Source organism: Pleurodeles waltl, chromosome 6 (genome assembly GCF_031143425.1).
Source record: "Pleurodeles waltl isolate 20211129_DDA chromosome 6, aPleWal1.hap1.20221129, whole genome shotgun sequence".
Classification (NCBI taxonomy): domain Eukaryota; kingdom Metazoa; phylum Chordata; class Amphibia; order Caudata; family Salamandridae; genus Pleurodeles; species Pleurodeles waltl.
In genome coordinates this window covers 999,301,191-999,324,021 of record NC_090445.1, presented here as the reverse complement: position 1 = coordinate 999,324,021, position 22,831 = coordinate 999,301,191, and the positions used below count along the sequence as shown (strand labels likewise).

At 44.6% G+C, this 22,831-nt stretch overlaps 1 protein-coding gene across 6 annotated transcripts in view; it reads left to right on the top strand.

Moving 5' to 3' along the window:
- ATAD1 (ATPase family AAA domain containing 1) overlaps positions 1-10,665 on the top strand; it is a 221,841-nt gene extending 211,176 nt beyond the window's left edge. For 4 of the 6 annotated variants that reach the window (XM_069239895.1, XM_069239891.1, XM_069239894.1 and 1 more), the window contains exon 10: positions 9,802-10,665. In XM_069239895.1, coding sequence (XP_069095996.1) covers positions 9,802-9,919 — 118 coding nt within the window. In that variant the 3' untranslated portion in view covers positions 9,920-10,665. The remainder of the gene's footprint in view (positions 1-9,801) is intronic. The other 2 variants (XM_069239893.1, XM_069239892.1) reach the window with 1 other exon arrangement.
- The last annotated feature ends 12,166 nt before the right edge of the window (positions 10,666-22,831 follow it).

Sequence of the window (22,831 nt, the reverse complement as noted above, 5' to 3'; positions counted from 1 at the left end):
GGAGCCACCACCACTCGTCGTCATCGAAATCGTCATGTCACGGTAATAAAAAGAAGTTGAAGAAGTCCCATCGCTCGGCCGACGCAACGTGGGACGGGCGTCAACGAAGTAGGCCTCCGTCCTCGGAGCCTATGCCTGGGTCGGCTCCGCGCTTCCCCGAGTATCCCGGAGCTGGAGCGACCCCCCCCGCCCAACTCTGAGTTTTACGAGGCCATGCACCTCATCTTTGGGCATCCCGACCCCGATATGGTGCCTTCGGGCCCAAGGGGCTTGGCCGAGGGGCCTTCGGGTTCCGCGCCGGCGGCTTCAGCCCCAGCCACCGAGGTCGCCTCCGGATCCATGTGCGGATCCGCCCCGACGGCGGTCACACAGTCGAGATATTCCCCAGCGCCGGGTCGTTTAGCGATGCTCTCGACGTCGGTAGTGCCCACTATCGACGTCGACCCCATTCTCATCCCCTATGACTCGGAGTCGGAGTGGCGTCTGCCGACCCCACCATCGGCTTTGGTGGGCCCTATTCGCCCGAGGTAGGATTCTGACCCATTTTCCTATGGGTACGAATATGGGGAGGAATTAGAGGGGCCCCGGGACCCTTATGAATACCAGGAAGACCCTACTATGGACTGGGCACAGGACTTGGGCGTAGCCAGTGGTCTTGATACTTCTCCGGACTCTGGCATGCTGTCTCCTCCTACTGTGGCTATGGCAGAGGGAGCTACCTATGGTATGGTGGTTAGTAGGGTGGCTGAGGTCCTTGGCCTTGAGATTCCTACTGTCAAAGTCAGATCTAACCTCCTGACGTAGGTGCTTCAGCCTGGGGCTTCTACTTCTGAACCCCTTCTTCCATTTAATGAAGCCCTCACTGACGTCCTTCTGGGTACGTGGTCCAAACCCAACACAGGGGCTCCTGTGAACAGGACGATAGCTCGCCGCCATCGGCCTGTGCCGAACGACCCGAAGTTCTGTCCCAACATCCTACGCCTGAGAGTCTTGTTATCCAGGCGTCCTCTTCTTCTGCCGCGTTCCCTTCCGCACCCCCGGATAGGGAATCCAAAAGCCTGGAACAGTTTGGTAAGAAGTTGTTTTCTTCCTCCAGCCTCGTGCTGTGGTCCGTGAACACCGCATGCCTTTTGGGCCGTTATTCCCACTCCCTGTGGGATACGGTTGCGCAAATCCTGCCACAGATACCGGAGGAGGCCCGTGCTATTGTCTCCCAAGCAGCCAAAGACTGGAGAGACGCGGCAAAGTTCACCATCCGTTGTGGGCTGGATACGACCGACTCTTTGGGCAGATCGGTTGCTACGACAGTGGCCTTGAGGCGCCATGCCTGGTTACTTACTTCCGGTTTTTCGGGGGATGTCCAACAGTCACTCATGGACATGCCCTTTGATGGCACCCGTCTCTTCGGAGACAAAGCGGACGCGGCCTTGGAGAGGTTCAAGGAGTCCAGGGCTACGGCTCGGTCCCTTGGCCTTTCTGCCGCCACACGCCCCCCACAGTCCGCTTTTCGTCCCTTTCGTGGCCACGGAAGGGGTGCCCTGTCGCGTCCTCAACCCAGCCACCGGGCCATGCACGCTGGACAGCCTATTCGTGGCCGGAGGCGCGGAATCCCACGTGGTCGTGGGTCCAGGAACCAGAGGTCTGTCCAGTCCACCCCTGTCCCGCATCAGCCTCCAACCCTTCCTAGTCCGTCCCCTCACTCCCGCCCAGTAGGTGGCAGAATCCGCCATCACCTGCCCCACTGGGAACATATCACCACGGACGGGTGGGTTTTGCAAATAATTCGGAAGGGCTACTCTCTCCCTTTCGAATCCGCACCACCACACATGCCACCATCCTTCCATCCCCTTTTGGAGGATCATTTGGTGCTTCTCTGCCAGGAAGCCGCGGCTTTCTTGGCCAAGGGAACTATAGAAAGGGTCCCTGTGCCAGAAGAAGGGCGTGGTTGTTATTCCCACTACTTTCTGATACCAAAGAAGGACAATGGCTTGCGCCCTATCCTAGATCTTCGGGACCTGAACTACATCCTCAAGAAGGAGAAGTTCAAAATGCTCACCCTGGCTCAGTTTCTGTCTGCCTTAGACCCAGAAGACTGGATGGTAGCGTTCGACTTGCAGGACGCTTATTTCCACATCCCCACCCTGCTTGCCCACAGATGTTACCTACGATTCGTGGTAGGTCACGAGCACTTTCAGTTTACCATGCTCCCTTTCGGCCTTAGCAGTGCCCCTCGAGTGTTCACGAAAGTGATGGCGGTGGTTGCAGCTCATCTGCGCAGGTTAGGGGTCTCAGTCTTCCCCTGCCTAGATGACTGGCTGTTGAAGGCGCCTTCGCCCCAGACCGTGGTCTCACACCTCCAGACTACAGCGAACCGCCTGCACCAGCTGGAGTTCACTATCAACGTTCCTAAGTCACATCTGACTCCCTCTCAGACGCTCCCTTTCATCGGGGCAGTTCTGGACACAGTGCTATTTTGGGCTTATCCTCCCCAAAAGCGAGTCCAAGACATTCAGGCTATGATTGTGATCTTTCAGCTTTGGTCTTGGGTTTCGGTAAGACAGACTCTGGGGCTGCCTGGCCTCTTGGCCTCCTGCATCCTGCTAGTAACATATGCCAGGTGGCATATGCAGGCTCTGCAGTCGGACTTGAAGTTCCAGTGGGCGCAGCATCAGGGGAATATCTCCGACATGGTCCAGATCTCGGAGGGGACTGCGAAAGACCTGCAGTGGTGGTTTTCGAATCCCAATTGGGTCAATGGCAGATCCCACTCCCTTCCCCAACCAGATCTCTCAATAGTGACAGATGCGTCGCTTCTGCGTTGGAGCGGCCACATGGGAGAGGCGGAGATCAGAGGCCTCTGGTCTCCGGCGGAGTCTGGACTCCACATCAACATGCTGGAGTTCCGATCGATCAGACTTGGGTTGAAAGCATTCCTTCCTTCTCTCAAAGGTAAAGTGGTGCAGGTGTTCACGGACAACACTACCGCCATGTGGTACTCCAACAAACAAGGTGGGGTAGGGTCCTGGCCCCTATGTCAGGAGGCACAATGCCTCTGGACATGGCTGGAACATCAGGGCATTGCCCTGATGGTTCAACATCTGGCGGGCTCTCTCAACGCCAGAGCAGACAAACTCAGCCGCCGACGCACTGTGGAATGGCGTCTCCATCCAGAGGTGGCGCAGGGTCTCTTTCTCAAGTGGGGAGAGCCTTGGTTAGATCTGTTCGCCTCCACAGAGAACGCGCAATGTCAGCTATTTTGCGCTTTGGAGTTTCCAAGGTGGCACTCGCTCAGAGACGCTTTTCGCCTCGAGTGGAACTCTGGCCTCCTGTACGCCTTCCCACCTATCCCTCTTCTGCCCAGAGTTCTCAAGAAGATCAAGAGCGACCGGGCCAAAGTTATCTTGGTGGCTCTGGGCTGGGCTCGAAGAGTGTGGTATCCCGAGCTACTGAGCATGTCCATCGATCCTCCACTCAGACTGCCTCTTCCGGCAGATCTTCTGTCGCAGCAGCAGAGGACGGTCCTCCACCCGAACCTGTCCAACCTCCGCCTTCATGCGTGAGAGATTGAGCGGCAACAGTTGACGGCATTTGCCCTTCCACCCAAAGTCTGCAATGTTATCTTGGCAGCCAGGCGTCCCTTGACTAAAACTGTATACGCTTGTCGTTGGAATAAATTTGTGGCATGGTGCACTAACAAATCTGTTGACCCTCCTATCTGCCCCTCTTTCAGAGGTTCTTCTACTCATTCTTTCCTTAGCCCAGAAGGGCTCTGCATTGGACACCCTTAAGAGGTATCTGTCTGCCATTTCTGCCTTTCTTAGGCTTCCTGATCAGCCCTCACTCTTTAAATCTCCTCTTGTGAGTAGATTCTTGAAGGGGCTTACCCACTTATTTCCTCCCACTCCCTTTATCATGCCTCAGTGGGATCTTAATCTTCTACTTACTTTCTTGATGTGTACTCCTTTTGAGCCTATGCATAATTGTCCCTTACGGCTCCACACATTCAAAACTGTCTTTATCGCCATCACCTCTACTCGCAGGGTGAGTGAGCTTCAGGCCCTATCTTCAAAACCTCTGTACTTGTCCGTACACCCCGACAAAGTGGTGTTACGCACTACAGCTTCCTTTCTTCCTAAGGAGGTTACACCGTTCCATGTCGGCCAGTCCATCACTTTGCCTAACTTCTATGCACCCCCACATCCTTCTCATGAGGAGGAGAGACTCCACCGCCTGGATCCAAAAAGAGCATTGGCGTTCTATCTCAATCGTACTAAAGACTTCCGCGTGGACTATCAACTCTTTGTTGGCTATGTGGGTGCGAAGAAAGGGAAGGCGGTGCAGAAACGTACCATCTCTCGATGAGTGCTTCTTTGCATCAAAATGTGCTACGTTTTTGCGAAAAAGCAACCTCCTGATGGCTTGCGGGCTCATTCTACCAGGGCCACTGCTGCATCCACTGCGTTAGCAGGCGGAGTTCCTGTCCTGGATATCTGTCAGGCGGCTATGTGGGCATCCCTGCACACGTTTGCTAAACATGACTGCCTGGACAGTCAGGTCCGTCGGGACGGCTACTTTGGTCGTTCGGTCCTGCAGGACTTTCTAGTATGATCTTAGTTTGCAGCCCACCACCGAGGATGGCATTGCTTGGGTATCTATTCTAAGGTAAGGAACTGCAACTAGAAGTCTCTATCAGATGTACCTTCGGTAACGAAATATCTGGTAGAGACATATTCTAGTTGCAGATTCCTTACCGCCCACCCATCCTCCCCGCTTGTGAACTGATTTCTAGGGACGGGGATTACCCCTTTCAGGTCCTTAGCTCTGGCGCACCAATATCCGTGTTCTTAGCGGCTCTGCGCTCTGGCGTGTAAAGTCGTTAAAAGAAACTGACATCACTGCGCGAGGCCGGTGTCTATGTACTACTCCCGACGTCATCACGGCGACCCCGACTCTTGTGGAGTCGACCGACTCCACCTACTGACGCGCAAGGGTATTGCTCGATGAAAAAAAACTCCGGATACAGTCTGACGCCTGGGGGAAAATTCTAAGGTAAGGAATCTGCAACTAGAATATATGTCTACCAAATATTTTGTTACCGAAGGTAAGTAACTTGTACTTTAGTAAGGGTGATTTTCAGGCATGTTCAGGTAATGGGGACATCAGAGTGCAGGCTGTTCACTCCATGACCAGTGCGTCCTCAACTGATACTTTTGAATGTTCTTTAGTACTCATGCTAAAGTATAAATTAAACAAAAAAGGAGCGTTGACACGGCCCTGTTATACCTCTTTTGATTCTGGTAAGGAATGCAATAGAATAATCATGATGTCATGTGAGAACTAGGCCGCATTATGTAAATGCAGCTCCTTAACTGTATTTACCAACAAAGGGTTTCCCTAACAGATCAAGAAACATTTCTCACAACGTTTTTCAGCTAATGCCGTCTGATACTACTAGAGTTTATTGCAGGCTGTAAATGATCCTTATTTATTATTGGGATCTTGTTTTGGTATTTGGCAGTACAAGCTGAATGCATGTTCTCGTGCTAGAAAATCTGGGGCAAAGAGCTTCTCTGGAGAGTGTTCTAGAGGGTGCTGGTACCTGATTGGCCAGCAGCCAGGTTTGGGTCCTTTTCACAAAAGGACTTGGGCTAAATGAGTGATTTGGGTTACCATTATTGCCTAAAGGAAAAACATTTTTATTTGTTAATTATTGCTTTTCATGTACCCTGGGACTCCCACTTCGACGACTGGGATGATTCAAGCATGTGAATTTATGAAAGATACCAATACTGGATAACTGTAGTTACAGGTAAGTAACTTGTTTTCTTACAAAGGCTACCTATGGGTTTGCTAGGCGTGGCATATAAATAGGCTATCTGTATTTGTCATATCCTGTTCAGCGTCCGATACATGCTTCCAATTTCACTAGTTAAGGTTACTAGTGCCTACAGCACCTGTTCTGCATAGAAGAATCTTTAAAATCAAATAACGAAGAGTAGACAATTTGTACTCAGGTGATCTGTTCTCAGCAGTGCTTAATTTGTTTTAAAAAAAAATATATATATATATATATGTTCGATAGCATGTGTAGCTGCAGATACACATAGCTTTAATGCATCACTTATGAACATTGCTTAAGAAGACACACACAGCACCACCAAGTGGTGGTTTCTCATAAATATGTGCCAGTGTTTACAAATAAGTGTCGGTGCCAAGCACTGGAAAACACTGGCACAGATTAAGCACTGTTTTCCCGGTACTGGGCGTTACTTGGGATTTCATCTTGCTGTTTTCTCAGCCATTTGTATACGTTAGACACTTAAAGGAGGCAGGACCAATCGGCTGTGGCTCTCCTTTCATCGTATCAGTATTTGTACTGGGAATATATTTTTCTGTTACATATTTTTTCAAAATAAAATTCCCATCGTTTGAGGATTGATGATTGCTTACTAGTTTTCTTATTCACACTCCCTCAAACGAAGCTTTTGGAAGACCACGTGGAATCCATCAAACTTATTAATGGCAATAGAGGAGCAGCAAACTGGTCACCAGAACAAATGATTTTATTAAATAGACCTCTGCCTTGGAGAAAGGCTAATACTGCAAATCACTTACCTTGCGTGTTTTCTTGCATGTTGAGAGTCTCTAGGACGTTTTCGGTATGACCACTTTATGGCGATTACAAACAAGCTAGTTAAGGACCATCTCTTCGTACACAATTGGCCATATATTAGTAGTCAGACACAGAGTATTGTTCTAATTAAAGTTGCTTGGGATAATCAAAATGCACTTCCCATACAAAGACTGATTTAATTAAATATCTCCGAGAATGGTACCCTTCAGTTATATAGCACCCAAACGCTTCCAGTTTACTGAACATATTAAATGAAAACAGAATCCCGTTCCCAACTGCCAAAAATACAGATACCCGCTGTTTCCCATTCATGCATAATTTGAAACCTCACCAAAGCAACGGAAGCATCTGTGCAGGAACTGTGCACAGTATGTATATAATATACACATATATACAGCTTTGTAGCATGCAACCTGCTGGCCAGCAGCAATTTAGGTTGTTCACTTTATGAGAGGTGTGCCTCTGCAAATTTTCTTTGGTGAGCTTTCACAATGAAAAATCGTCCTATTCAAATAGTATGTCAGATTCCAAACGTTAAAACGTATGCTAAAAATAAATTAAAAGTAGGCAGAGTTTTAATTACTATCAGTTGCAGCTAATGCACCCGGTGGTAGGTTTGGCTTGCATAAACTGATGTTCGACCCCTCACTTCCCTTCAAAGGTCCCCTTTCACTAACACTGATAATAAAACAGTATATGTTCTCAGGGGTCCAACTAGTTGCCTTCTTGTAACATGTAAGCTGGTGAGCAAATTAAAATATTGTGGTGTTTAGGGTTCCCATGTGCTGATGAAAAAATGGAAGCTCAAAATGCGAAGCGTTTTGCTTCTGTTATCAGTTGTTAGGTCAAACACGCAAGCGCTTTGACCTGTTGTAAGTATTGTGGGCTTTTAACCATGGCCACCTCACGCCCATCACACTCATTCATTTGCGGGCTTGCCTTTCAAAAACCCACTTGATGTCATTGGTAAATGCATTTTCTTTTGTCTGTGCTTCATAGCTGCCATGGCTCTGAGTGCGACCTCGATCAGTGGTATCATTTTTACATTATAGGCACTCTGATCTGCTTAGTACATGTTCTTTGCAGCAGACCTATTAATCCGGTGTGCTACTTTATGATGACTCCAAGCTTACACTAGACAAAAGTACTTTCTTTCCCCAGAAAGAGCATTAATTGCTAGAGTTATATTGACATTTTTACATTATATGCACTCTGATCTGCTAAGTACAGATATTCATTCTGGGACTTGTTTTTTATTTTTATAACGTGATACAAGCTGGAAACCAGCCCTTGGAGTAGTATTCGTAGAGTTGTCCAGCTCCGTAGTTGGATGCGTGATGTGCTCATGTTGAAACTTTGCATTCTGGGACTTACAGTTTTATTTTTATAACGTGATACGCTCTTCGAATACAAAACAGAAACCTGACGAGATGAACCACACCCATGTGAATCTGTGAAACTTGAGGTGTGTGTGCGTGTATTTATAAAACTAACCTCCAGGAGAGCTGGCAGTTGGTTATGCTGTACAATGGTCAATATTTTATAACTAGTATTTCATTTCAAGGCTGACTGAGGATCATTATCATGTGAGGTGGCTCCCCTCAAGCGTGTGTTTTTTTCCATCTCTTTTTGCTTATTGCTTCGGCCGCATGTCCAAGACGTGCCTGGATTCTCGCAGCGAAATGCCTCCCTGTAGCAAAATACTATTAACATCAAATACGAGTTACTGAGCTGGGTGGGGTATAGTGCCCTAAAGGATACAGGAATGTGCAGTTACACCTCTCCCGACCCGAAACAAACAAAAAAAATGACCAGCTCGTGTGTCGCCGGCACCACCAATGTATGCATGTTTACCCGAGAATGAAATCAAGGTAGAATGTTTTTTCACGTTGTGCTATTAAATAAATCAATTTTTGAGGCATCGTTTAATAGCACAGCGTGTAAGGGATTTTATTTACTAATCTTTTGGCTTCAGTGAGGTATGTTTGGCAAACATACTCCATAGTTTCGCAATAATTCTGAGAAAGCAAAAAACGCTAGTTATTGTGCAATTTCTTAATAAAAACGAATTCCAGAATGTTGTTTTATGAGCTTTGGCTTAACGTGTACTTTTTTTTCCAGAGCATAGTTTGCTCCCTGCAAATAAGGTTATTGTTGGACAAATATCCCTGTAGTCCTATAACTTTTATGATATTGCTTTCATTGATATTTATTCACTTTGGCTTGGATAAGGCTACACCTGTTATTTCTTGTAATCACTTTTATATAGAACCAAAGAACTGTCTTGTGTTTTCATTTTCTACGAAATCAAACTAAAATATATTTTTTTGTGTGAAATTAAATTGAGAAATAAAAAGTATATATGCGTATGTTTTTGCTGCGTATTTTGCTTGCATTCTCGTTGTTGAAGCAGTCTGCAACCCGCTAAGTGGCGTGTAGAAATGCCTTTTCACGATGACAGCCACTCATTAGATCTGTGAAGTGAAGCATCCGACATAAAGACGTGAATTAATAAATGTTCACCCTGCTGAAGTGACGAACAACTTGCCTGCAGCTCATTATACAAATTGTGCAACTACTTTTACTATCAACCACATCAGTTGCGAACATTTGGTCAGCAGGTTTTATAGCTAGGTCTAGTAATGTCTTTGGCGGCGCGGCTGTTAACTTAAATGTGATATTGATGACACCACACGTGGGGCTTGAGTGAGCTCTCTAACCCCATCACTTCTGCTATCGTATTAATAGCATCTGAAAAGATGAGTTGCTGAAGGTGAACTTTGCTGACTGGTACTTTGTCTTTAACAAATCCCATGACGACTGAGAGTCACCTGTGTGATTGTTTTTGTCAGAGTAAATCTTACATTGGCGTGGTGCAGTGCATACTGCTGAGAGCTACGTTTTTGGTCTTCAGATAGAAATTGATGGAAACTGTATCTGCTCAATCATGTCTTCTTTGTTATTCTGAATAACCTTGCGCATGTGTGGGATCGTGGAGCACATCTACCATAGATAACCTTTTGATAAAGTGATTTAAATTAAGAAGGAAGGGGCTTGTTCCAATATTTTTTTTTATTTGCTTGGTGCAGTCATTGCTTCTGACATGGATATGTTAATGTCATCCTTGGGCAGATTAATGATACTTGGAATGTGTTCTATTTTTTCAGCTTTTATGATGCGATTCGACCGATGCAACAGTGTGATCTCTTGAAGTCAATTCATAAAATGAAGAAATCCAAAGACACGACATTTCAGAACCTTCTGATGCATGTTAATGTGGATTGATGCTAGAGCCTTTTGTGTCCAACGCACTCTGGCATTAGCTTTGTGGCCAATGGTCATCTAATGTGTAAGCAGGGGGGATGTCCTTCAACAAAGAAGGAAATACCTCTGTTACAAGGGAGATGAAATTTCTTTTTTTTTTTTTTTTTTTTTAATCTAGATCATATTTATTGGACCATGATACAGATATGGCCCAAGTATCCGATCCGAGTGAAACATTATAGCAATCTTCAAATTCACAATAGTATTTTACTTGTTTGCAGTATACTGTTGCAGCACACAGGGTCTTTAGGAAGAAGACATCTATTAATGACTCAAGAAACTTCCGAAAATCTATTTGGAGGGTAGCAATACTATTTTACAGCTTTTCTCTGAGAATGTGTGTACTCTTCTACTGTGCACGTAATATTTTATATTCCTCTATTTAGTTACAGCGCCAGTGGCTTTCAATTACGTGTCCATTGTGGGTCCATTAAATGATATCCTTTGTGGCATATTTACTAATTTGATGGGACCGATGTAAATCACAGGAAAGTTAAAAAAAAAAAAAATCACTTGAAACAACCGAATTTTATTTGTTGCAGGTAGCAATCCTTGGTTGGCCCTTTTGTAAACCAGCCCTTTACAGGAGCCACAGTTTAAATAATGTAATGTGTCCAGGTCTTGGTTATGTGTGCGTTTTGATCTGTTTTCTGTCATCAAACATAATAGTGAAGGTTCATTTATAAATAAATGTATATTTATTTTGAGTATGTTTTATTGTGTTTACTTGCAAGGTGTATATTTTTAAATCTCATACATGAACCTTTTATTCTACAACAGTCTCCTGCAGTTCACAGCGTGTTGCCCTTTAACATGATCTTCAGTTATCAGACTGCCCATTTCGACATTATTACACACTATGCATCAGAAATAAATGGCTTGAAGGGTTTTCGTTTTATCTCGCTTCTGAATGACAAATAATCAGTATTTCCTTCACTTGATTTATTATTTTGGAATACGGTATTTGGTACAGGACGTCAGTAATATTGCAACTTCACAGGGCTGAGTGTTTTGAAACCCATGTGTTTAATGTAACACAATCTGCTTTAAAACTCCTTGGCTAATAGCCATAAAAGCTGACAGTGATTTGAAGGGATTCAGTCTGTGGCTAAATGCATGCAGTGAGCCTACGCCATGAGTGTGTAACAGAGGAAATGCAGACCAGGAAACGGGTTTGTAGAATAAGTATCATGGTGACCACTGGAATTGGTTTTCAGTAATAGGGCCTATGATGGTGAACTTTCCAAGATTCCACTGCCAGACTGATGGTCCTTTTCCTCTCCAGCATTGTTTACTTTCACATTTTCATAGGCTTATCCTCTGAAGATGCCCCTAGGTCAGGCTGCGATTTCTCTGTATTAGCATGGATGTCATGTTGTAAAACAAAAGCCTTGCATAACAGCTAATGTTTATATTCAGATGAGCTTAATTTTACCCACTCGTCCCTGTATCTCCAATGATCCCTCCAAGCCAAGGTCACTCTCCTCAGTCAGAAACCTAAAGCATGTGTGGGTGTATGGAAGTACTCACATCTTTGACTTTAAGACTGCAACATTTCAGCTGCCACAGGTGATGGAAGGACAACCCGTTACTAGCATAGTATGTTTTTGTGGAGCCTTAATAGCAAACTATGCATTTCATAGCATGTGTTCAGTCTGGATAGATACGTTTCTGAAGTGATCTCTCACTTGTGTTTGTCCTGAACATAACATGCAAGAATGAGCTTTCCTAAGGGTTGCACTCCACCTCTAGGAGAAAAAGAAACATGAAAGTTATGTACTTTGAATAGGTGAAAGGCATAGGTCAGGTCGAAAGAAATGACCAAAATTGAATTCCAAAACAATTGCACTTGTAAAAACATCAAATCTCAGTCCCCTCAGGTAGAAAGTTTATACCAAATCTTTGCTTCCTTGTTTATTATTCTCCCTGCCATAGAGAGGCCCTTTATCGGCTTACATCATGCCTGTCCCATCACATTATTAGGCACATGACTGTACATTTTGGACCCTCATAAGACGTTGTGCGCCCATACACCAGCCTTGGCATCAAGTTGATGCTAATCCTGGTATCTAGAGCATTGATTTCTGTACCACCCTATCACATTTGATGTTACATCTCTTGATGTTGGACATCTGGTAACATGCTACACATCCGCTTCCACTTAGTTGAAAACTGCACTAGAGGAGATGGAGGGCAGCTGAAAGGTAAAGGTAGTGGCAGTAGGGCAATTTGAGGAAGAAGAAATATGTTCAATGAGCTCTTGGACAAGCAGCACCTGGAATACAGAAGACTAGGATGCAGACCCAGGTTTAGGAATGAGTCTTGTGACTGCAGAACATCCCAGATGGAAGGCTTGTGTGTCAGAGGAGACTATGCAGCATGTGAAACAAGTCTGTTAGAAGTACGAAGACAAGAAAGCGAAGGAACACAGTCCTGTGACAGACCAACTCAGTTTGCTCACACATCCCAAGCCCTCCACAAAAGTCGACCCTGACCCCCCTTTTTGAGGACAATAAGCATGAGATGTATTCAGCAGACTTGATTATTTACTGAGAAGGTGAAAACGAACAATGCTGAGCCTTAATCCCAAACCAATGCTTTTGCTTCCCATGCAAAACAGTGAATTACAGTAGCCTCTAGTGCACGGTTCACCAACTTCCTCCTAGCAGTCATTTTGATCTCTTTCAACAAAGAATGCATAAGCTGGCAAAACATGGGCAAGAAAGTCTCTGGCATGTCACACACCTTATAAGCATCTAATGCTGCAGTTCTCCTGGTAAGATGACAAGGAAAGTGAGAGAAGATAAGGAACCTACTTGGAAGACAAGCTGCAAGAAATCTGATCTCAAGAAAAGGCTAACATGCCTTCAAATGTGCAGCATGCATGCCCTGCGGCTATAAGCCTGTCTGGAGTGCTTCGCATTTGATCATGATATAGATTTATTTGGGAAGAAAGTTTATAATAACCTGCAAACACGTACAAATCAAAGCTAGTGAAGCACATGTTATTGAATTGTCTGGTGCCCTTGTGAGGACTGGGAGGCAGTTTTTGGACAGACGGATATTTTCTCACACACCCTTACTGTAAACATTCATACTTACTCCCAGCTTGTAGATATCTGCAGTATACCCGGAGAGCTCAATCAGGATTCAATATGACTCCGCATTCCCAGAGATAAGGCGTGCAGAGGATAGGAATGAAGGCAGTGGTCAATAGTCAACAAGAAATAGAGATGACAGTCTTTCCCACAATGAGTTTCTTCATCTGAGTACCCTTTTCTCTAAAATGCAATAGGTGTTTGAGGTTTTGCTGCCTCCTCTTGCTTTTAAGAGTACAAACCTTGATGCGGAAAGTGCTGGATGTACTCCAGCAAAACCAATGACAGCCAGAGAATTTATTTCCCCGTTTGATCTTATTTTGCCTGCATTAATGTGGTCCTGGTTTGAGATGTGTCTCTTACAAAGTGTTATACTGGTCTTTCAGGAATTCTGGCATTGACAGATGGGCCAAACTATCTAAAATAAAGGCCCAACATTACCCAAGAAAGAACTACGTGGGCAGTTGCAGGAGACTGGTGCAATTCTCTACAGGTCACATACAGGGTAAATCTCGCAGCTGAAGAAAAAACAAAAGTGGACTTCGAGATGAAGCACAAAGTAACACCACAAGGGCATTCAGCAGCTGAGCCCAAAATCTCGAATACAAATCATGCCAAATCTGCATCAACGTCTAAAAGTTCAACACTGTAAAGCAGGCAGAAGCCAAAAGAACCCCACAGATCCAAGCCAACGGATACTGCTAGAGTAACCCCCTGAACCATCATCGACCTTGAGGGAGGATCAAAAGCCTGTGAGGAACATGACTCCTTCCGGAACATCTGGACATTGGCTTAAAAGAAATGGAACAAAATGGTCGATGTTGAACAGAAAGCTCTCAAGATCAAGAGGAAAAATGAGGAGCATTGAGGCCATAGTATTAGCCGTCATACGCAAAATGAGATAGTTTGACAACTCTCTGAAAAGATTCCTCTGAAACCTCAGCTCTACAAACAACAACCTGAGTAGGAGGTTCCAAGACTAGAACTACCACTCGCACCAGAACCACAGGAGCAGATTGAGTAAGAGCTGTCCATTTCCAGGAAGAACCACAGTTCCTCGAACATGGACCATCCGAAGCAGGAGAGTCAGTGGAAGATTTGTAAGATGTATGCTGACTCACAAGAAGATGATGACATCACCACATAGATTGCAGTTATAAAGAGAGCAACAAACACCCACATGATACCACTTGAGGGGGTACAAACTGTATCACACTTCCTCCTAGAGACATTACTGCCAGACCAGAAGAAGAACCAATTTCTCACAGTACTGCCTAGTGTCCTGGACCAGGTTAAGGAGGCTGTAAAGGCCATCACCCCTAGGTGGAAAAGAAATATAGGTCCTCTACCAGAGCACCCCCCCCCCCCCCCCCCCCATTGCACCAGCAATATCGCTCAATTGACACTTTCATGCAACAGATCAAAAGAGAGCCAGTAGTCCCACCTGAACAGGTCCACCAAGATACGCTGCAGTGTCCCAAGAGGGCAGGACGTTCCTCCCATATGCACTGGATGTGGCAGACACAGCCAGTAGCTATGCACTTCCACAACCATATGCCAACATGCCTGACTGAATATTCTGATTTAAACAAGAAGTCCTGTCTTCCATCATTCACATGCCTTTCACAAAAGATTGTCTTTTTTGGGAGATAGTGGATGAGGCGCTGCAGAGCATGAAAAGGAACAGTGGCACAGCAAAAGCTACGGGAGCAATGCATTATAAGGGACTCTTTCGAGGGGGCATGCATCCAATCACCATGTTTGGCACATTCATGCAATAGAACACAGCCACAGCAGCTCCATCACAATAGCAATATGGATTATCCTCAAGGCGTGCCTTTGAGGGAAGAGCGCTCACACTTAGGGAGTGACTATCCAAGTGATCGTGCAGATAAAATCCTCCTACACAAGTCACCTGTGGGAAGACACATGAGAAGGTTTCAGAAGGAAAGTGAAAAGATCACCTCAGACAAATGAAAACTTAAATATTATTCAGCATGGTTACTGCATAAAAAGAAAAATACCTCATACAGTACAAAAAAAGAATAGCAACAGATATGAACGGTGTCACCTACAACAGGAAGTCAAAGACCTCTTACGCAAGAAGCCAATAGAAATGCTGCTGCCAAAGGAAACACACCAAGGAGCCTACCTTATCTACTTCCTGTGCCAAAACCAGGAAAGGCTCTAGGACCTATCCTGGATCTACCGGCAGTCAGAGGATCAATCAAAACACACACACTCGAGATGAAAACACTGGAGGAATTAATTCCCCTTTTAGGAAAGGAAGACTAGCAGCCATAGACTTTTAAGGATACATAACTGGACATACCGGTGTACAGCGGGCACAGGAAATTCTTCAGATTTGTAGTGGACAAGGTACATTACCAGGTTAAGGTATTACTCTTTGGGATAAAATCAGCACCAAGAGTGTTCAGAGTGCCTAGCTGTGGTGGCAGCACACCTCCGATGAAGGGAAATACCAATATATCCCTTACCTGGACAATTGGCTAGTAAAAGCCAAAATGCTCAAGCAATGCAAGGACATAGTCATGAAGACATTACACAATTTGGGTTCTCCAACTATGATGAAAGCCATCACTGAAATCAGAAAGAGAAGACTTTTCTGGGGGCAGCCTTAGACTCACAAATGCTAAGAGCCTTTCCTGTGATCAAAAGAGTCCGGTCGATGCTAGATCAAAGTCATTCTTCCAGAAGGGTCCACTTTTGATAGTGAAGACAGTGAGGAAAATGCTAGGCATTATGCCACACCCCCCCCCCATGCATCTCCTTAGTATCCCATGTTGAACTATGCATGAGACCAACATAAGAGTGGCTGTAACAAAAATGATTGTGAGCAACAGTGAGTTGGGACGATCTAGTGTTTGGCACAGGCTAGGTACACAGAGAAATGAAGCAGTAGACATCACAGTGGCAAGACCTTTCAAACCAAAAATTCCCTCAGTGACCATTACAGTGGTTGAGCTCACATGCTGGTATCAGGGGGACTGTGAAACCCCAAAGAGGCAGCACAACACATAAATATGAAATACTCAAGACTGTTTTTCTAGCCCTGAAGTCCTTCGAAAACACCTGAGGAGGAAGAGCATTATTAATTTAAAAAGACAATATAATATCTATGTTTTACCTCTACAAACATGGAGGAACATATTATCCAGACGAGCCCAAGGCATATAGAAATGGGTGATGGATACATTGATAGCACTGTTAGTGATATCCCAGCCAAAAGAGCTCTCCAAAATCTACGATCTGACATGGGATATCAAAGTCCAAGCAAGAGCACTTGACACTGATTTTGATAGCCCCTCTTTTTGGCAAGGCAACTACGGTTCTTGGATCTTTGAGAGATGTGGCAAGGACAAGTCACGGATCTCCCAGTGCATAAGGATATGTTAACAATGCAGGGGGACAAGTATGCTACGCATTACCAACCACCCTGAACTTAAGGAACTTAAGAGCATGGCTCCTGAAGACCTAGTTTGGGCATCTAAACTTGCCAACAAGATCAATGCAAATACGTAAGTAAGCAAGACGGCCTACAACAAGAAGATATTACACTAATTATTGGAACATGCTTATACACTGGCGCAACAAGAAAGAAGACCTTATAGACTGCTGACAGGAACCCATTATGATCAGATACCTCACACCTGATGGATAAACATCTCCTACACCTCACTAAAGGTCCACGTAGGGCCACTGTGGTGTACAAAGGAGGAGGAGTAGTAGAGAATAGTTTCTTCAGGGGTAAAATGATTCCTAGAAGGAAACACTTCCATGCCCAAGTGGATTCTCAGTGTGGTACTAACTAACGGCCTTCCTAATTGCTATTACATCATTAAGACAAATTAGCGATTTCCAATTCCTGACCACACAGGAACTATATCTTCAAATGCATAGTAATAATGAGAACAAATCCTATATTTACACCAAAGGCGGTGTTACGTTTCCATGTTAACTAAGCCATACACTTACTGGTTTTCTTCCAACAGCCAAACACATAGGGTGAAAAGGCCCTAAACATAATGGATGTCATATGGCGATTATGAACCTACAAAGACAATCCAAAAGGAGAAACAATTATTCATATCCTTCTCCCTCAAGAGCTGTCCTTCCACAGAGAGTACTATTGCAAGATGGACAGTTCAAACAATTCAACATTGTCACAGGGATGCAGGAATAACATTCAAAGAGAAAAGGCAAGCCCACTGAAGGAAAAATAGAACAGCCCTTGCCTACATATGACGGTGGCGCTAGACGATATCTGCGCTGCAGCCAAATTGTGTTCAATACACACATAAACAAAGCATTTCTGTGTCAACATTCAAGCGTGCAAGCAGGACCAAGTGGGACAAAGTGTTAAAGCATATATTAAAGTCTCCAAGCAAAAAAGAATCTGAATATGGTGATTAATTCAACAGGTTTCCAACACGTGTATCTGACTTCATACAAAAAGGGTAATTGCACCAAATGTTCGACCTTATGATGCCCTCTCAAAGAAATAAAGCCTATAAAGAGACAGTTCTCGATCCAACCACTCAATTGCAGAATAATGTACAGTATCTGGAACAAGAAAATTCTTCAAGCTATAAAACTATTGATAAGTAACCTTTTCTTTCTGGTGGATTCTACTTAACAGATTCCTCACCTTAGAATACTTGCCAGGAGCCAGACTCAATCAGGAACCTTTGCTGTGTCCTTCAGCAGTGCTCATGCGCACCACTAGATGCTGCAGTGCATCTCCACATAGCTCCCCAGGAAGTGATGGAGCAGAGCCGCATGCATGTAAACCACCACTTCACACTGAAATCAGCGCCTTTCTTTCTGCATCTTCTGATATGGATCTAGGGAGCCTTTCCCAATCTTGTCACTCTTGCAATATACTTTTAAAACGAATTCCAATATGATAGGGAATAATGCTGTCATCCAAAACAGGGTTCGAACCATGCTGTGTCTGTCTGGGATTGGGCCACATCTCTGTCATGGGATATTGTGCTCTCTTACACCCAAAGGCAATTAAATTAACCAGAGCTCAACTCCCTGGTAGGTATGGCACATAAGAAACAAGCAGGACCAAGTGGGACATAAAGTGTCAAAGCATACATTAAAGTCTCTAAGCAAAAAAGAATCTGAATATGGTGATTAAAAAATAAAAAAAAGACTGAGATCTCAGGTCTATTTTGGACTTTCAGGGTCTAAATTCCTTCCTTTACAAAACAAATTCAAAAGGCACATGCTGTTCTAGATCCCGTCTGCCCTGGAGCTAGAGGCTGGATTGTGTCCTTGGACCTGCCAGATGTGTCATTTCATATACCCTTCATTAAGTACCACAGATGTCATCTGCGCTTTGAGATAATCCAGGAGCATTTTCAGTTTGCTGTACTCCCCTCTGGGATGTTCATGAAAAAGATGGCCTTGCAAACGTCCATCAAGGGAAGGCTGGTGTAGGTTCTCACAAACACCACAACTGCCATGTTACATTGCAACAAGCATGGCAGCATGGGATCCTGGATCCTGTACCAGGAGGCTCTGCTCCTATAGATTTGTTTGGAGCACTAGCACATTTCCCTGATCACAAACCACTTGGCAGGAATACCAGAGTGAACAAGCTGAGCAGGTAGTGCCTGGCAGGTCACAAGTGGGGGGGTCTACATCTCGAGGTGGCACAGGACATCTTCCAAAAGTGGGTAGAACCCTGGGTCTTTTCACCACAGTCGAGAAAGTGCAATGTCAAAAGTGTTGTACATTAGAGTTTCCACATGAACACTCATTTGGAGATGAATATCTGATGGAATGGAACACAGGACTCCTGTATGCTATCCCATCCCTTCCTCTCCTGCACCGAGTCCTGAAACAAATCAGAAGCAGGGAAGTCCTAGTCGTCCATGTGGCTCTGTAATGGCAAGAAGTGGGCATGAGCATCTGTCCTCTGATCACGCTTACTCTTTTCAAGGATCTTTTTTTGCAGCACCAGGGCAAGGTCCTCCACCGATCTACGCATTATGGACCTACATGCGTAGAGACTGAGGGATAATCAACTGACTGTCTTTGATCTGTCGCTTGAAGTAGTAAATACTTCCTTGCCACTAGGTGCCCTTCCATGAAGTTCATTTATGTCGGGTGAAGGGGCGTGTGAAATTTGTGGTGTGCTGAGGCCCTCATAAGACTAATTCCTTACAATCAAAGCTGTTGGATGTAATTTTGTTTGTTTTACAGGGAGTGCAGAATTATTAGGCAAGTTGTATTTTTGAGGATTAATTTTATTATTGAACAACAACCATGTTCTCAATGAACCCAAAAAACTCAGTAATATCAAAGCTGAATATTTTTGGAAGTAGTTTTTAGTTTGTTTTTAGTTTTAGCTATGTTAGGGGGATATCTGTGTGTGCAGGTGACTATTACTGTGCATAATTATTAGTCAACTTAACAAAAAAAAATATATACCCATTTCAATTATTTATTATTACCAGTGAAACCAATATAACATCTCAACATTCACAAATATACATTTCTGATATTCAAAAACAAAACAAAAACAAATCAGTGACCAATATAGCCACCTTTCTTTGCAAGGACACTCAAAAGCCTGCCATCCATGGATTCTGTCAGTGTTTTGATCTGTTCACCATCAACATTGCGTGCAGCAGCAACCACAGCCTCCCAGACACTGTTAAGAGAGGTGTACTGTTTTCCCTCCTTGTAAATCTCACATTTGATGATGGACCACAGGTTCTCAATGGGGTTCAGATCAGGTGAACAAGGAGGCCATGTCATTATATTTCCTTCTTTTATACCCTTTCTTGCCAGCCACGCTGTGGAGTACTTGGACGCGTGTGCTGGAGCATTGTCCTGCATGAAAATCATGTTTTTCTTGAAGGATGCAGACTTCTTCCTGTACCACTGCTTGAAGAAGGTGTCTTCCAGGAACTGGCAGTAGGACTGGGAGTTGAGCTTGACTCCATCCTCAACCCGAAAAGGCCCCACAAGCTCATCTTTGATGATACCAGCCCAAACCAGTACTCCACCTCCACCTTGCTGGCGTCTGAGTCAGACTGGAGCTCTCTGCCCTTTACCAATCCAGCCACGGGCCCATCCATCTGGCCCATCAAGACTCACTCTCATTTCATCAGTCCATAAAACCTTAGAAAAATCAGTCTTGAGATATTTCTTGGCCCAGTCTTGACGTTTCAGCTTGTGTGTCTTGTTCAGTGGTGGTCGTCTTTCAGCCTTTCTTACCTTGGCCATGTCTCTGAGTATTGCACACCTTGTGCTTTTGGGCACTCCAGTGATGTTGCAGCTCTGAAATATGGCCAAACTGGTGGCAAGTGGCATCGTGGCAGCTGCACGCTTGACTTTTCTCAGTTCATGGGCAGTTATTTTGCGCCTTGGTTTTTCCACACGCTTCTTGCGACCCTGTTGACTATTTTGAATGAAACGCTTGATTGTTCGATGATCACGCTTCAGAAGCTTTGCAATTTTAAGAGTGCTGCATCCCTCTGCAAGATATCTCACTATTTTTGACTTTTCTGAGCCTGTCAAGTCCTTCTTTTGACCCATTTTGCCAAAGGAAAGGAAGTTGCCTAATAATTATGCACACCTGATATAGGGTGTTGATGTCATTAGACCACACCCCTTCTCATTACAGAGATGTACATCACCTAATATGCTTAATTGGTAGTAGGCTTTCGAGCCTATACAGCTTGGAGTAAGACAACATGCATAAAGAGGATGATGTGGTCAAAATACTCATTTGCCTAATAATTCTGGACTCCCTGTATATTTGGCTTAGCAAGGCCTTCCAATGTTAAATTTATGATGCTGCAGTGGGACCTTAACTTATTGTTAATCTTCTCATGTGCACACCCCTCAAGCCATTGCATAGTCGCTCACTACGTCTCCTGACTTTGAAGATCGACTTTCTCATTGTGATTACATCAGTGCGTCACATGAGGGAACTCAAGGAACTTTCAGTGCAACTACCATACAACTTCTTTTTCCCAGCTAAGCTGGTGCTGAGGTGGGATGGCATTTTTTCCAAACAATGTGACTCATTTTCATTTTGGCAATCCATCACTCTGCCATCGTTCTTTGCTGTCACCCCTTAAAAGAAGAGAGTCTCCATCAGATGGATCCTAAAGGGGCTTTGAGTTTTTGCATTTATCGTACCAGGAAACAGTGTGGATAATCAGCTTTATGTGGGGTTCTGCAAAGTGAAGTAAGGGAAGGCTGCGCAGAACAGGACCTTGTTGAGGGGGATAGTCCTTGGCCTCAAGATCCCCTATGCACTGGCCAAGAAGCATGCCCCTGAAGAATCTATCAGGGATAAGGCTGCTGCAAATTCATTGGCTTATGGAGTGCTTGTCCCTGACTTCTGCCAGGCATTGACGTAGACGTTATGGCATACATTTATGAAGAACTACTGCCTTGACATCCTGGGACCTGTAGTAAGGACACTTTGCCCGGACATTCGTACAAAACCTTTCAGTATGAGTCCACCGCACAGATCCTTCACCTTTTGGAGGTACTGCTGTGGTAGCTTATCTGAAGTGAGGCACCTGCAATTAGAATTATTCATTAAATTAAAACGTAACTTATCTTCTGTAATGCTTTTTCTGGAGGATATGCTATCTAACCTCAGATTCTTCACTGCTCTTCTTCCTCCCTGTTCTTTAGAGAGCCTCTTATTAACATCTAAAAAGGTCCTAAATTAGCATTGATCACACTGGTACCAGCATTTGTAGACACTGCGCTTCCGAGCGTGGAAATGGGAAAATAAGACACTGATATCAGTGTGCAAAGGTGGACTTTATATATAGTTGCACTCCATCACTTCCTGAGTGGTGGGGACCTAGACTACACCACCTAGGAGCAGGCAAGAGCAATGCACAAGAGAAGATGGAAGATCCATTCTGGCATCTGGGGAGTATTCAAAGACGCAGTGTTTGCAGTTAGACTATCCATTGAAAAGGCCATTGCCAAAGGTAAGTAACCTGTCTGTTTCTGGAAATGTGGTGGGCTCCATGGATCCTTTTGCAACTAAGGCCCTATGAGTTATTGTGAAGTGGTGGTTACACATCAGCTTGCTGGAGCAGAGGGTGTTCAATTAAGCGTTGAGAAGTTTCCTGTCTCAGGAGATGAGGTGTAACTATAAAAATGGTCAAAATACCACCACTGTTATATGTAGGAAAGAAACGGAGCATACACTTGCTGACCCTTTCCCAAGAAGTACAATAGTTGTATATGTTGGCTGCCAAGCATGGAATATCTCTGTGACCGCCCCCAGCCTCCCAGAGATGATAAATGACATGGTATTTTAAAAGGGGAAATCTCAAAAGTGAATCCTGGACCAGCAGGTTTTATATGAACTGTTATACTTGTGGGACATAGGCTGCATAGACGTCTGTGTGACAGCTAGCAACAAAAGTTGTCTTTTCTTCACAACCAACACGTTTCTGGAAGATGTGTCCTTAAGAGAGGCATTTCTGTTGATGGGAGATTTTCTGTAGGCTTTCTTCTTACTTGTGCTTAAGTACACTTGTAAGAAGGTTGCAAGGTTCCCTGTGTCAAATAATTTGAATAGCACCCTGCTGTGACAGGTTGTGTTTTTCTAGAGCAACTTCAGATGTCTATCTGGGAGCATTGCCATTTCTGGCGTGCCCTAACCCCCTCTCCAGAGATTCTGGCTGAATTCACCAGGAGTTTCAGTTGTCCCTTCTAATCTCTTAGGATTTCTTCAAAAATGCAAACCCAGCAG